This window comes from Euprymna scolopes, chromosome 17, assembly GCF_053919585.1.
Source record: "Euprymna scolopes isolate OS-2025 chromosome 17, ASM5391958v1, whole genome shotgun sequence".
NCBI lineage: Eukaryota > Metazoa > Mollusca > Cephalopoda > Sepiida > Sepiolidae > Euprymna > Euprymna scolopes.
In genome coordinates, this window is record NC_136498.1 from 93,601,026 (window position 1) to 93,618,361 (window position 17,336).

Below are 17,336 nucleotides of genomic sequence, written 5' to 3' on the forward strand. Positions count from 1 at the left end.
GATAACCAAAACACTCAAGACTGGATCGGAAATGTAACACTTACCCCATCCTGAATTGCAAAATGAAGTTTTTCAGAGGAAACTGTCATAAGATAGAAAATCAGATTTTTCTTATCGCTAAAAAAAAAAAAAAACTGACAACTAACATTCATAAGAGATTAGGAATTTAAGCAGTAATTTGATTTTTCCGATTTGAAAAAAAAAAAAAAATAAATATTTACTACAAAGTGGAGAACTCACATCCTTATTCATATAAGAAAACTAGCAGAACTACCAGGAATTGCCTGGGATAAAAGTATAACTTTCATCCCTCTTTTTCTCTCCCTCATTCAGTCAATTCCTCCTGTGGACACACGGACACACACACAGTGTTGGTGTAAGGGAAATAACTTGAGACAAAACAAGTAAAGTTACTTCCCTTTAGTTAATGGCTGAAAAGCACACAATATATGCGTAAGCATTAAATGGTTATTTCGCCCTCAAATAATTTTATTTTGTAGTAATATACATCAGGGATTAGACCACTTAGATAATACAATTTTGTGGGCATTTGTTGTGTATTTTTCAAATTTTAGCTGGACATACAGACGTATGCTCTCTATATAATAGATCTTAACTAAAAAAATTGGGGAGAGGGTTCTTGTTCAGAATTCACCCTATATTAAAAAACAAAAATAAATAAAACTTTGTGTGATATGTAGGGCTATGACAACAGCATATTCTTAACATTGTTTCGACTCAAGTATAAATCCGAGAACCACATCACTCTATATAAAAGCATATAAGATATTAACGGATACACACTCAAGAGTCAAAACAATGAAAAGAATATGCTATTGTCATAGCTCTAATGATATATGTGCCCTTGACGAAACGAAAATATCATATTTCATTTGTAAATTTATTGGGTAGTTTTATTTTCAAATAAGAAAATCAAATTTTATCAGTAACTGAGGCATGACAGTCTTGCCTACAGTTTTAAAAATAAAAAAATCAAGAAACAATGGGAGATAGCTCAACAATAATTCATACTTGCTAGATTATTGTAATGCCCATGAATTCCCATAAATCAATTAAAATTGATTTTCTTTATAAAAATAATACTACTTGATCAATTTACGTGATTTTTGGAATCATTCTACACATTTTCCTTTATTTTTGTTTTATATAGGAGAAATTTTGGACTAGAACCAATTTAAAAGCAAATTTAGTTTTGATTGCATTTTAATTCATACAAAAAAAAAAATCATAATAATTTTATGATTCTTAATATTTATAATTCTTAAAAATTCTCTTTGCAAATTTATTTACATAAACTGCAAAGCTGATAATAGATGATGAATCTATCTCACGTCTTACCTTTTAAATTGTTCAGTTCATGTCTATTAATGAAGTCAACATCTTCTTTGTGTGTACATAATCGTGTTGCTTGGATGCCATCTTTTTGGATGCAGTTTTGTGCAGTTGCTTCGAGAGCAGATATCACAAAATCTGGACATCTGAAAATCACATTCACAAATCATTACATCATCACTAGTTTATCTTAGATTTTAAAAAAATAACATGAAAATTGAATGACTACCCAAAATATAACCCAGATCTCATCAGACCATTAGTTGATACAGATTGCCTATTTAGCCAGTCTCTTCATAATATCATATGCTTTATGCATTCCTCTTCATATCCTGTTTAACATATACACGGAAGATGATAGTGGCTCAGTGTTAAATAACTTGGGTGTACCAAGTTAGAATCCAATTTGTTCCAGAGAAACACTTTTACTTAGGAAAATTGACAGAGTTATTGCAGTGGAAAATGTAGACACATAGACACGTTTACTTTTATATATAGATTGTTATTTTATCAACTTGCATGAAAAGAACTATGTAAAAGATGCTTAAAACCGTTTGAATTATGCAAATACCATCAGTAGTTCAAAAGTTATGAGAATTTTAAGTGATCAAAATTTAGGTTTTTCTGTGGACATTTTTCTTTAGAAAAAGTGGGCTAAATTATGGACCTCGACATTTCAAGAAATTTGGTAATTTCGCCACCATTTATTTATTTTTCAAGCTATTCTCATGAAACTTGGCACTCTTATGTAAAATGGTATGCTCTTTCTGATTATGCAGTTAAATCTGATGTATCTCTTTACCATAAGCCATGAATTATAAATTCAGATTTACAAATTTCAATTTTTTTTAAACTGGTGCATAGTATCATACAGTGGGTGTCTATTGATGAACAAAACTTAGTGGTATTTAAATATAGCTTTATTGAGAATAGGCATTTTCCTGCCTCCTCACCAAAGGAGAGCTTAATCTTGAGTGTAGCCACTGAATGCCTAAAGCATGTAGCATTCATGGTCGGTATTTACTACTCCCTTCAAAGAAAAAAAATTGAGTAGATATGAATTAATCTCAGAAATATATCAAAGAAAAGTTTTCATATAGATTTGGGATTTCTGTAAAAGATGAAAATCCCCATAGTCAACCAGAACTTATGCATTTTGGGACCAGTCCAATTTTCAATTTTGTAAATCCTCTCTATCTGGCCCCAAATATACCCCTATTTTCTGAGATGCAACCATAAATTATACTCTACATGAATCCTCAATGTAACTTTCACATTACCAGGATACCAGGAATCCTGATAAGCAACAACTATATATTCACCAGTTGATGGTAATTTTTGTCATTTCTATTCTTTTGTTTTAATAAAAATTCAATTATGCAAACAAAAAAATAAAATGGTAATTTTTTACCTTGTTTCCACATTAACATTTAAAATGATTACTTCTATAGATATTAGAGTATGCTGAAGACGAATATCGCATTTAAATTTCTGCAAATAGGTAGTTTTCCGGATATTAAGCAATGTCATTTCTTATATTATCGTTGGTGGCCATCTTGGTACGTGCAAGCGTAACCCCAAGAAACTATGCACAAAAGATTGTTATCAGCAATAACATAAGAACTGACATTGCTTAATATCCAAAAAGCTACTTATTTGCAGAAAATTTAAATACGATATTCGTTTTCAGCATACCCGAAAACCTTTACAGGTAGTCATTTTAAAGAAAAATGTTAAGGTGGAAACAAGGTAAAAATTTACAAAATGCATCACAATTAAATTCTTTATCGAACCGCCTAATTATTATTATTATTATTTAGATATCCTCAGTTAAAAAAAAAAAAACGGGTTTGTTTTACAGATTTGAAAAAAATGGTCTTAACAATGAGTTAAAAATAAATTCAAGTTTCACAATATTTTTTTTATTTAATTGTTAGGTGAAAGTACAGAATAGTTAACAAAAACACTCTTCCCTCCCCATGTTAAGAATGGGTTTCTAAATAATTATATTATTTCAGCATGGTAGCATAAGCGCACAAGTACCTTTTATTTGTTATATATTTGTTTGTTTTTTTTAACCACTAAAAAACACAATTCTACCTTAAGTTAAACGCATGTACTTAGTACATTTTGTTGTTTTTTAACGCTTTTAGTGCACATGTACTAAAAGCATTAAAAACAACAAAATAGTATTGTTTGGAAATCAAATTTGAAAACTTGAAAATAATTTTTTTAAATTGATGAACTCAGAATAAAAAATGGCTAGTAAGACAGTTTTCTATTTTTAAGAGAATGACGCGCTTAGCGACCATTTTTCTGTAAGCGGATTTGATTTCTACAAATGATAACATTTTAAAGAAAATTCTGAGCAATTAATAATTAACAAATATTTACATATTATACATGAAAATAATTCTGAAACTATTCTCTATATGAAAATGGATGATATATGCAGATTTATCTTATCAATTTTGAAATATTCTTCGTCAACTTTGCTTGATCGTAACTTTGCTTCCTGTGGTCATAAAAATCAAAATCAAACACCAGTAGAGATGGACTTCTTTAATTATATAGCCTGTAAAATTTCAGCCATATCCAATCAAATTTAACCCTGCACATATGTATCCAAACGTAACATATAAAATGTAAACATTGAAAAAACTGTTTCCTTTTGTTATCGTCATTTTTTACTGTTTTTTCATTTTTAACTTGGAGCATAAAAACATTGAACGCATAAAAGAAAAATAAATTAACATCATTGGAATGCTTATTCTATTCTCTTTCCATCAATGTAATTCTTTTAAAAATTGATCAATAAATAAAAAAAGATATGGCTTGCTGAAGCACATTAGGTATGTAATATTGCCAATGTCCACGAAAATCCAGCAAAATTCCAAAATCGAAAGATTGAATTTCAAGTAAAACCAATAGTATCTATTTAATGGTCATGTCACAGTAATGAACATATCCAAAAATTACGAAAAACGATGAGGTAGAAAATTAATTATTAAAGAAAAGTTTCAAAGATATTTGCAAGTTTTGCTTACATAATAAACTGAAAAGTGAGCATAATAGTAGGGGAGGTAATTTCGAAAAGATTCAAAAACTTAGGCCAATTCATTAGGAAATGAGTGATTTCCCTTGTGTTTACGTCACACCAGCAAACATGGCGTAATTGTTTTTTTGTTGAGTCATGAGAATACTAGTTTTATGTAATATTTAACTACTTGTCATATGGCAAGTAAATAACATTGCATTAGTTGAAATTGACATAATAAATTAGTTATTGTTTTCAATGAAAACACAATTTTTCGACTGTCGGATTTTGCTATTACATTGAAAAAGAACTGAATTCTAAGTAGAAAGTATTGGAAAAACTAATGCCAACAATAATTATCTGAATTATACCAAATGAATGACAAATATACATGGTCTACCATACAGATAACTGCACAAGTACAATGTGACAACAGCGGCTTTTGCCCTTATTACAATCGATGGATTGGGCAGAGTCAATACATTTAGTAGAACGAAGCAACAGCCAATTATGCTGTGCTTGTGCGATTGTCAATGGATTGGAAGGTGTGGATGACCCTTCGCAAATAATTTTAAATATATAGTCATGTATAGTTTTTATTAAAAGAAAATTTTAATAAATGACAAAAAAAATTGTTTTAAGAAAAAATACTAAGTAATGTTGAATATTATTTATACCTAGTTGTTTTTTTGAAAATTATAAAAAATTTATGTCACTTAGTTTTTTTTTTGTTTTTGTATGTTAACATGTTAATTTCTTGAAATTTGTAAAACATCAAAAAAAAAAAATAATAATAATCTAATTAAAAATTAATTTAGACTTAGGTGAGATTTGAACGTGGGTACTAATATTGTAAAAATTACTGTCTTAGTTATGTGTAGTTCATCTATTCCTTTTTTGTAATCCAATAAAGTTTCTATTTTCATATAAAAAAAAAATATACAATAACTATTTAATAATATATTGATTATTTTTAAAAGTTCAATGCTTGCTTACCTTCCTTTACGAATATTTTGTAAAATGTGGATGAATTTCTTGTCATCTTGACGTTTTACTTCAGTTAATTCAAGATTTACACTAATACACTTTCGCCATGTTCGTGACTAGAGAAAAAATAAAATGTGTAAAGCATACAAAGAAATAATTTTCAATTAAAAATGGCACGAGACTTGTGTTGACATTTTTGCATCATCATCAGCGACGGAATTGGCAACAAATCGTGAACATGCATCAGCAGAGAAACCCAAGTAATCAAACTATTCTAACAAAATTTGTATTCCAGGCAACAGTTTTCATTGTTTAATGATACATCACACGAAGGACCATCGTGAAGAGATTTGGCTTTGTGAGCATCGCCACTATTCATGAAAATACCTTGAGTTTGCTTTTGTGATTGTCGGCTGAGACTACAACTTGGCTCAGAGGTGCAAAACCTTCTCAAAAAAGGTAGAATTAAATATCCATTGATTATATTGTACACCATAATAAATTCTTGTTGCATCCTGTGCTACTCAAGTTATAACATTTAATCTTTGTAAGTATCATGTTGGTTGCCAATGATTGAATACACTTCAGGTGTACAGCATTTTTTTAATATAAACGAAAAATATTAAAACTGTAAGAACACTCAAAAAGATCAACACTATGCGTATGATATGTCTAAAAGTGTGCACGAAAAGAAGCAAACCACTGAAAAGATGCATGGTAACATGTTTGCGGACTTTCAGATTGATCAGTTATGAATATAGTGAAAGACAAGATCTTGGAGATAGTTAATATATGATAGATTGGATTCTGCAAAACACAAAACGTTTGATGATAAACCCCAAAATGCATCAATATTCTAAGTAAAATATTTTAACAGTCATTTCTGAATGAATATACCATAGACTGTATGTATAAGGTAGGGGAAGCTAGGGCTGTAGCCCTTGATATATCCAAAGCCTTTGACAAGGTCTGATGATATTTCTGGACAAATACTTGACACAATCAGATCCTTCCTAGACAAGAGAAAAATCATGGTTATCCTCGATGTATTAACATCTGAACATAGTATTAATCTAAGTCTGCCTCAGGGTCAATCTTTGAACGTTTATTATTCCTGATATTCAAAAATGACCTCTCTGATAAAATTGCATCTAAGATATGCTGACATCATGCTTTGTAATAGACATGTGGGAAAAACGAATGTACTATCATTATTCGGTAGTGGAATAGGGCTATAAGTAAATGGTAACATTTAATGCTACTAAGAATAAACTTCTTTCCGTTATCAACTACACAAAAACCTTCTCACCCACCGATTGCCATGATTAATAACACCCTACTAGAGAGCTCATTCTTAAAACTTCTTGGCTTAATATTCACAGAAAAATGAATTGGAACAAATACAAAGCTGCTGCAAAGGTGGGCTCTATCATTCTAGAAAATTACACCAAAAAGTATCTTATATCTTTACAAAACCACAATTCGTCCATGCATGGAGTATTGTTGCTAAACCTGGGCTGATGCTTCTTGCACTACTCCATCTTAGACAGGATGCAAAAAAGTGTCTCCAATCTAATAGGTCCTGCACTATTGTCTAAGCTTCAACCTCTATCCCATTGCCGCAATGTTGTATCTATTTTACAAGTACTTTAACGGAATGTACTCCGACGAATCCATAGCACTTGTGCCCTCTTGATATACATACTGCCGACTAACCTGAAAAGCAGCAAAATCTCACCTCTTCATTGCTGAGGTCCCCAGATGATGGAAAGCCTTGTCTTCCCTCAGACTGACAAACTTTGGAATTCCTCACTGTACTAATCTGCAGAAGTTTAAATGTAATGTGAACTGACATCTCATTGCTCAACTCTGATATAATCTCAAATAGTAATCTTTTACATTTCAAGTGGCAATATGTTGCTTAGGATGAAAGAAAAAGAATTTTAAAAAAAAAAAAGACTATAGCAACATCACATGAACTGAGTTTTTTTTTCATTAAAATGAGGCAAATATCAATCTAAAATATTCTAAGATTAAACTTTACGATGCATTTTCAACAGAAATAAAAACTGCACTATTTGAGTTACTGTTTTTCTATTTTGTTAGATGACACTAATATCCCACCAAGAAATATATTTCTATGTTTAAGGAGTGATAACTTTGTACCTTAAAATTATCTCCCTTATAAACAGACATTTTGAAGGAGAATGTATCTGCCTTTGATGAGAGACAGCGACAAGGCTATCTGTATCGGACAAGTCAGATAATACAATCAATTTAATGTTCTTCACTTTTTTACTAACTCAACATTTAAGAGATAAAGGAGAACTTCAATACCAAATTCAGATATCTAGGCATCTTATATAGAAATCAAGTGTTAGCATTATGAAGGGATCTCTTGACTTTTGAGAATTTACATTATATTTCAGTGAAATAAATTTTTAAAAAATGTTTTAAAAAATAGTAAATTACCTACCAAAGAGTTTGAATTCTAAATATTATCCTTCAGTATTTTCAGTCTCCATAGAGTCCCTTGTGAAGATAAACAGACATAAGGATACTTTAACCTACAAGTAAACCCCAAAATAACATAGTATTGGAAGCCTACAGATATCCTCGACACAACTATACATTGGCTCATATTTTTTCTAATGATGTTGCTCCAAGAAACAACACTTAGTTGAATAATCCATCAGATCAGATAAATTGTCATGGAATCGAGTAAAATGTAAAACAAAAAAACAAAAAAACAATAAAGCATAATTAAGTGATGAAATTTAATGTTCTTCATTGCTTAAACATTTGAGAAGTAGAGAATAATCTGGATTGAACACTTGGATATAGATGTGTCTAATATAGAAATCAAGTGTTCGTCTCAGATGAGGGCTCCTTAATTTCTTATTAAAGTAAAACGAAAACATAAGAGTTTGAATGCATACTAGAAATAAAAAATAAAACTACCCTTGAGTGTCTAAGTTACCTACACAGGTGTTTGTGAGGAAAACCTGACATGGTGATACTTCCCACTACAAGTAAACTCTGATCAAATATTCAAAATAGCTGAGTATTTGAAGCCCAAATAAGATCCCTTTGCTCATACAAAGAATGGTGCACTTCAAGTAATGCACATCAAGTAACAACACTAAGCTAGATACTCCACCAGACTAAATGAATTCTTGTTCTGAAATCCAGTAAAACCAAGAGGCAGCAAGAAAAAGAAATACTGGTTGGTTTGGAAAAGAAAATTAATATTCTTCACTTCTTAACTTTTGAAAGGTAAAGGAGAAACCTAACCGAACACTAGGATTTTTATGTATCTCATATAGAAATCAAGTATTAGTCCCAGGAAGAGGGCCCCCTCAATTTCTGAGAAATTCTACTGAAGTTGAAGCTATGTCCTCGACAATCAGTCAGGATCATTTTTTAGTTCTTTGCTTTTGTCTGACTGAAAATTGTTTCTGTACGGGTTGTCAAGATTCACCCAATCTTTACCTTCTCTCTCTAAGGTGCCCCTACTGAGGAATCCCCATCACAGATAGAGGATGCTATGGATTATGGTCTAGGCACATGTATAATTATTAATTTCTTTCAGTTGTAAATTGTTAAATAAATCATTTTAAATTATTTAATCATTTCATTTATTTCTACATATTTATAGCTAACCATTCAAACACTCCATTATAACATCCTTTAATAAAAAAAATAGATTAAAAATCAAAAAAAATATATATACAAATATGATAGATTTGAATTTCCTTTTTAGGAAGTTAAGATTGAAATGATTCAATGCTAATGAACAATCTGACTAACCAAATAACATGATAGGCAATTCAAGAAAAGAAACGTGTAAAATGCTCACAAAAACAAAAAAAAATATTCATAAAAATGTTGCTAACCTGAAAACAAAATTTTCTTTTCTCAGACTTTTTAGTGACAGGGGGAAGCTGCAAAAAATCTCCGCAAACTATCAACTGAATTCCTCCGAAAGGTTTGTCATTTCCACGAATCATCCTTTGTTTGAGGAAAGAAAAAGTTAATAAAAAATAGGGATAAATATTTTATATAACAGTGTACACCCTCTGTGAAAGCAAAATGAAAAACGTACTTCAATGATTATCGAAATGTTAAAATATAAAATCATTGAATTATATCAGTAATTTAATGAAAACAAGAAACACTTTTCATTTTAAAATTAAACCTTTTAATCAAAGCATTTCAAGTTTACAAACACTTAAAAATATCTTCTAAAAAAAAAAAAAAATCAATAAAATAAAAAGAAAATAAAATGATTTTTTTTTATAATTACACAACACTTTAACTTTAAATTATTCTGAATTTATTCCAAATTGAAGCAATAAGAAATATTTGTGTTCCAAATTGAGAAGAACTGAATTTCTTTTATTTATTATTTTATTTATTTTCTTTCATTTGTCAGTTCCGGTTAACGTTTTTTGAGGAGTTAATTTTTCTCATCTTACACCATCAACACAAAAACGAGGCTATAAACAGGGAGACAAAAAATCCATGAGAAACATTTAATTCTCTAGCAAATAATCAAAAGGACAATAACTCTTTAAACTGGTTGCTTTATTCAGTTTGAGAACTGAAACTTCAATTTCAAGAACTGTCCTTTTATTTTTTCCTTGGCTATGGACTGAAATGCTCCCTTAAGTGTTCTACATCTACTAACTCAGGAACTCTCACACATTCTTTTAATGGCCATATCATCATTATGTCTACTCTTTGGCACACACGTTAACCCATATTTGCAGTGGATATGCATGAAACAGACTGAATTTTTGAGAAGCGAATTGACATTTTTTTCACAACATTTTGGCTGATGTAATTTCTGACCTTCTTTAGATTTATTTTGTTGAACTCAGGAATATGTACGGAATTCCGAACGAAACCTTTTATTTAATCATCAGGGGTAGTATGCTCTTGTTCCATCAGCCATGACTGGGTAGTACTTTTAAATTATTTACAATCATATTCTTAATATTGCTTGCAGATTCTTGAGTTCAACAAGATACATCTAAAGAAGGTTGAAGGTTACATTGGCAGAAACGTTGTGCAAATAACAACCAAGATGAAAATAACAGTCTGAACATGGCAAACAGTACAGATGCATAGAAATAAGATGGAAATATCTCTAAAGCCAAACATAGATTTTTTTTATTTTCATTAAAGCCCTTTTCCATCATCATTTGATTCAATCAAAATATTGATTAGCTTTAAAGATATGTCATATTTCTACTAAGCCGTTTTTATGTTTACCTATTATTTCATATACTTAATATTCCATTATGTTTGAAATTTAATTTCATGCTTCAAACTCTTGTACACATGCATACAAATGGATGTATATGTGAAAACTTACCTTGCCACACATTCCATTTTGTCAAAAAATTCCCCATCAACCATAGAAATCTCATCAATAATCAAATGTCGACATCTTTTCCAATGTTGCATGATGGCTGGCCTTTTTGCCAATTCTGCACAAGCTGCAATTGTACCTTTACCTGAACCAATACCTGCAGAATAAAAATAATACAAATTTCAACAAAAAGTTAAAAAGACATTTTAACAAGAACAAAATCTTTTGTACTGTTTTAGATCAGGAATTTAAATTTTTGTTCAGATTTATATCCAAACATTGATTGTTGTATCAGTGTTGGATAATTAACATTGTTTATAGTTAATTAGTTATCATCGATCTATCTAACTATATTCTTAAAATATATAAAAAGATCTATCCAACTATATTCTTAAAATAGTTTATATTGGGAGTTATTTATTGCTTATAGAATAAAGTGTAGCAATGGGTTTTAGCTGAAGATGTTTACATAAATTAGCTAGGTTAAATATAAACGAAATAACCTTCGGCAGGCAGACGTGGAAAGGGCACAAATTAGGAATATGTGTGCTTTTTGAATGATGACGTAACAGAACTGAGGTCAGGAGGTTGGGAAGTTTAGAGTCAAAAGTTGGAGTTTAGTCACGAGAGTGAATAGACATATTTTAAGCCAGGAAGCGCGGCTGTGAAGAATAAGCATGTAGACAAAATGCAGACTCTTGCGAAGACCATTTGAGACAACTGAAATAAATTTATATTTTAAAAATATAAAGTGTTGTTCTGTGGTTTCACAAAAGAAGGAAGAACAGATGTCTCAATTGGTTATGATGTTGGTTATTTCATGTTTCATCACGAAGCTGAGCAGTGACGATAGAAGAACTCTTGAAGAAAGAAAGGTATGGAGCATATATTATTCTTCTTATAAAAAAATGATACCTTATGTAAATATGAACTTTAATATATACCTGTGTGATAACTCCCTAATACAACATGACTCAGTTTATACATAGATATCATATCCTCTGGCTAAACAAACATACATACAATTTATATGTTTATAATGGGCGATAAAAAAACAATATCTGTGCATCTCTCAATATAACATATCTGTTTCAATATCTTGCCATCACTCTAAATGTAATATGACTGTTTTTGAGCTGACCCACCTCCCTACACAACATAGGATGCTTTGATTGGATCTGTGAGGACTCTTCAGTTCAGAAAGTCTGGAAATTGTTTTGAAAGATTCTTTTCTATAAATACGATTATGACACATGTTCTTCAGAATTGTCCGATCTATTCACTGCTTCCTTTATTTCACTTTGACTCGATCTAGTGATTTTCACCAATTTACTGTATTGATACCTCATTGTAATACAGCTTCCTATTTCAGTAGTTTCTTTCAAAATTTGCAAGATTGTGGAACTTGCTGACTGTTTCCCTCTTCAGTATAGTTTTGGTATTTTTCAGACTAAGGACAATAGGCAATTCCTGTCTTTGTAATAATCATTTTTCGTTCTGGTTAGCTCCTTACATCAAATGGCTTCATACCTTGTCTGGAATGATTGTTAGCTTTTTACATCAAGTGGTTTTATCTTTGTCTGGAGCAATTTTCATAAAACAGATAAAAATCTGGACAGTAGGTGAAGCCCATTCAGGCTCACACCAACTGATGAGACAATCACCACATGATTGAACGGTAGTAAAACAAAGATTGGACATTCATGAACAAAACTTGGTGGACAAGTGAAGTATCGAGTTAAGTTTATTTGTATGAAATCAGACAGGCAGGACTTTGCTTCTCTGGTAGAATTTAATTAACAATTATCAAATTATTTCATAGGTTTTAGTAATATTTTCAGTTTTCAATCTGCAGGGTTTCCTCATGTCCGACTTTAGCACAGTCAACAGATTTTCTACCTCTTACCATTACCACAACTGCTTTTCTCTCTTTTTACTTATTTTTCTAACTTTGATTAATCCTCCTCTTTCTCCCTCCAAGGACTCAGAAAGTGTTTTTGTTTATGTTTATTTACTTTCTTCCCACCGCAGAAGATGTGACACAAGGTAGGAAGGTGGGGAAAGTCAAGCTAACACCCCTAAAAAAGGCGAGATGCCACATCAGCATTCCCTAGTTGGGGCATCTCAGGCAGTAAGCAATAAATTTACTCCACTCAAAAGACGGGAAATAAAACATGAGTGGGTGGACATCCTAGAGCTATCTATTGTATATGGATGCATGAGAAAATCAGCAGCAACCAACGTATAGCAGGCTGGGGAAAATTAAGCAGCCATTAAAGCACATATGCAAATTAGCAAGTGTGCAAACTTGCATCACAAAATGATGCAGAAAAAAATACACCACGTGATCAAGTAAGAGAAGTAAAGTGCACGCCAGGGAAGATGGACATACAAGTCAAGGGCGAGAAAGCTAAAGCCGGCATCAGGTAGCAAGGACAGAGAATTTTAAAAAGCACATGTTATATGGCAGTGTTATGAAACTCGTGGGTATGTGAAAAAAATTTTAAAAGATAATGAAATGCCCTGTTTTGGAAAAACCACAAATAAATGCGTTTCATTTGCACTTAAAAAAGATGTTAAGTCAGATTTTTCTTTCTTTCTTTTTTATTTGTTTGTTCCTTTGCAACAATACCAGACAACATAACGGGTCCAAGAGGGTTTAAATATAATGCCACGCAACACTACATTAGATATATTTTGCATACCATGACCAGGCCTTTTACCAGAGTTAAAAAAAAAAATTTAAAAAAAAAAAAAAATGAAGAAAAAAAAAAATAAAAATAAACAATACCACAGAAAAATGCAGTCACAAAAAAATGAAGTTTAAAACAAACCAAGCCAGGGGAGAAAACTTTTTAAAAAATTTTTTTTTAAAAGTGAGTGCAATTGTTCGCTTCTTTTCTTCTTCTCGGCTCACTTTCACATTTTCTTCAGTCCTATGAGTCATATTTTGTTGTTGCTCAAGGATGTTTTTTGGGGACTGTAGTTTACTGTCAATATTGTTTTAGTGCTAAAGATGAATGTTCTTGTCTTATGGGTCAGTAATGCATTATGATATGGGATATTGTTTCATACTCATTTTAACATAGTAAATAGCTGGTTTTGTTTTGAGAGGAATTTAGAATAAACTATTTTGACTTGAACATATTTTTATAAGTTTGTGTTTGGACTGTTTAAGTGGTATCTCCAGTTTTATCTTTATGGATTACTAAAATTTTAAAAACTTGGCTGGAGATTTTGCAAGATTGGAATAAATGTTTAAACAATTATAGCACATGAAAAAGTAAATATAAGCACTAAAGTAAATACTAAAAAATAAAAATAAATCTGACTTTATTTTATAAAGTGTAACAATTTTGTTCTATGCTTACAAGTCATTTATAATTGGCTATTCATCCTGCCATTGTGAAAAAGGATTATTAAATATGAAGATACTGTATTTTTTTATTTTTACTTTTTATTTTCAGTAAGAAACTGCAAGAGAAAAAAAAAACATACTCATTCTTAGCATAGGCTATGCTGAGTGACTTATAAATAATTTGGTTTTACTTGCAAGGTTTTCAACTGTGTCTGGTGCTTTTGTTTGTATTATGCTCCTTGGATTCAGATAAATACTGAACACTGAAATATTAAAATTTTACATTTTAATTTTGAAATAAATGTCAATTAAGGCTGCATGGTGGACATGAATGAAATTATTCTTTAGAACTGAAACTTTATATGATAAGGTACAACAGTTTTTATTGTCACTAGAGTAGAAAGACAAGAGCCCACTAAACATTTGAGGTGCTCAGTCCTCGGTTATAGAGGATGTAAATAGTAACAAAATGTTTCTGTGGACAGTCCGAAAGTTGCCAACAGAATTTGGACAAGGAGTCAAAATTCCCAGATATGGAACATAATCTAGCCATAAGAAATTAGTGATTCGACTTTTGATGGGTTAGTTTATGAACAAAGAAGTTTAGATGATAGTGGAAATTAGAGAGTAGTGAGTGAATAAACAGTGCTCGCATAAGATAGCCGATCTGCCGATGCTTAATGATAAGGTCAAACTGTATTGGAATACAAAAAAGGGAAAAATGCGATAATTGTTGCATAAGATATTGATATCCGATTAAGTCAGGGGGCACAGATAATGCCTCTGGCCCAGGTGTCAATCGTAATCGTCCCGAATAAGGACTGAGCACTTAAGAGACAAAAATAGGCCAAAATAGTCTTGAATAATCTCGTCAAACAGGGGTGGAGTTTTAAGAGACAAAAAGGAGCCCATGGATTAAACAAAGGTTTAGATGAACTAGTGTTCTCTCAAATAATCTTGTTAAAAGTAACTGAAAAAGCAAGAGTCAGAGGACTCATTGAACTAGGAAAAAGGTTCTAACTAGCTAAGTCAAAGATTTCAAAAAGCAAGTGTGCATCACAGGAAAGGGAGAGAAAAAATATAACATGAGCAAGAGAAGCAAAGTTCATGCAGATGAAGATGGACATGTGAGTCAAGGGAGAGAAAGCACTGGCTAAGGCCGGCATTAGGTGGTGGGGACAGAGACTTTTAAAAAGCACATGTTATATGGCACAGCATTATAAAACATGAGTGTGCAAAAAGATTTTTGAAAGTGAAAGATAATGAAATGCGTTGTTTTGGAAGAACCACAAATAAATGCATTTCATTTGCACCTAAAAAAAATACCAAGTCAGATTTTTATTTCTTTCCTTTTTTATTTATTTGTTCCTGATATAAAACGACATGTGGGTTTGAGAAGTTTAAAATGTAACGACAGTTAAGTAACAGCCACATTACATACCTAGGCTCAAACCACAGCTCGACAGTTACAAGGTCATCCCATATTCAAAAATGGCCAAGACTATATGACTGTCAATTTATCCTCGACTGATATGAACATAATCTACTCATGTTCAGTTGGGTAAGTTTTTTTGTTTATGATAATCCTGAAAGTTAGAGCCTAATCATTGGTAAAAATTACTTTTTTTGAAGAATTAAATATTTCCATGAACAAAAGTTTAGTTCCAAGAACTTATCTTTGAAACACATTGTAGTCTGCAGAGGAGTAGTCCAGTGACAATGTGATAGCCTTCATCAAATTCTTGTCGAGCCATCCTCTTAAGTCAACATCATCCATCGTCCATCATTGGGTAATATTTAAGGCATCCCTCAAGTTTGCGTCAGAGCATGCATTGCTTAATCTGTGAGGATGTGTGCAATAGATTGCACATCGGTGCCACAAGGGCACCAAGCATCCTGTAGATAGCTCCACTTGTGCAGGTTGTCCCATGTTTCGACAAAGTTCGCTTGGGCTCTGTTGAGTGTTACCTACTCTTTCTGGGAAAGTTCAGAGCCTGCTGGGAGGTTTTGTTTTGGTGCAAGAAGAGCCTCACTGTTGTCTTTGACCGACTCATTCCACCAACACAGGTGGATTAGGGTTATATGGAAGGGGACAGGCTTCAGTAATTAAAGGAACAATATAGTTTAAGTTGAAAATAATATTTGTTAAATGGAAAAGGTTCGATTTGAACTCAGCATTAAAAAGTTAAAAGAGATTACATATTACAATTCTAGGAATGCGGTGATTGTTCATTATCCTCAGAAATAACTGGATATATTAAATTATGTCAGCTAAAAGAATAGACAATACGGATTAAAAATAATGATGAAATAAATAGGTTATAAATGATACAATTCAATTTAGGAATTTCTTTGTTTACCGAAGGTGTGTGGGTGCATGTGCAAAGTGCACGTGTAATTTGAACATGTGAGAGAATCACATAGCTGGCATGCCTTTGACGTCATAAAGAAAGAGAATTCCTAATATATTGAGTAAGAGAGAGACAGGGCGAAGAGAGCGATTTAGAGGAGAGTCAAGTCAGAGACTGAGAGCTGATACCCTCTTGAAGGTAAGGGGGGGAAGATAGGATATTGTAATCATAATGGCTTCAGTTCCTGATTCATCAATCAACCAGTTGGTCGAATAAAAAGATCATCATTTTATATTTGTAAACTGTTTGTCTTTGCGTCTTTATTCCAACAAAGAAAGGTAAATGTTTTTGTCATCTTGTAAACAAACTTTGTGCAACATGCTTCAAGTGTTAACTGTCTGTCCCCTCCACAATCATCAATAATGTATCCACTGCTCAGATATAAATGTCATTCCGGTATAAAGGTGTCCCCAACATATACACACTCTGATATGCACACCCATTATGCAACAGAAGGACACTGGTGTTATTCGTCCAAAAACTCTTGGAAAATAAATAAATAAAAATTAGAAAATCCTCTTAAGTAATCAAATTTTTTCAATCCTCTCATAATATTGTTCATCAGTCAACTGACAATCTCATTAACAACTATCCTCGAGTGGTTTTGAAAAACATTGGTTTATTTTTAAGGGATTCATCCAAAGTTTGGCATATTAACTTTTAAAAACTCTTGATTCATTTTTAATTCAGTATAATCATGTTGACTAAATGGTTCAGGTTAAATCACCAAAGTAAGCAACATTGAGTCTGATGAGTACCAGATGGGTGACTTCCCTGCAAGAACTGCAAAAACCTTATGTTGTCATTCCCGAA

The 17,336-nt window shown here is 31.7% G+C and overlaps 1 protein-coding gene across 1 annotated transcript in view; it reads right to left on the reverse strand.

Moving 5' to 3' along the window:
• Nucleotides 1–17,336, reverse strand: part of LOC145296846 (ATP-dependent DNA helicase PIF1-like) — a 38,409-nt gene that overhangs the window by 7,948 nt on the left and 13,125 nt on the right. The window contains exons 5-8 of the mRNA XM_080142969.1: nt 10,758–10,911; nt 9,274–9,388; nt 5,387–5,493; nt 1,360–1,499 (exon numbers count right to left, since the gene is read on the reverse strand). Coding sequence (XP_079999095.1) covers nt 1,360–1,499; nt 5,387–5,493; nt 9,274–9,388; nt 10,758–10,911 — 516 coding nt within the window. The remainder of the gene's footprint in view (nt 1–1,359; nt 1,500–5,386; nt 5,494–9,273; nt 9,389–10,757; nt 10,912–17,336) is intronic.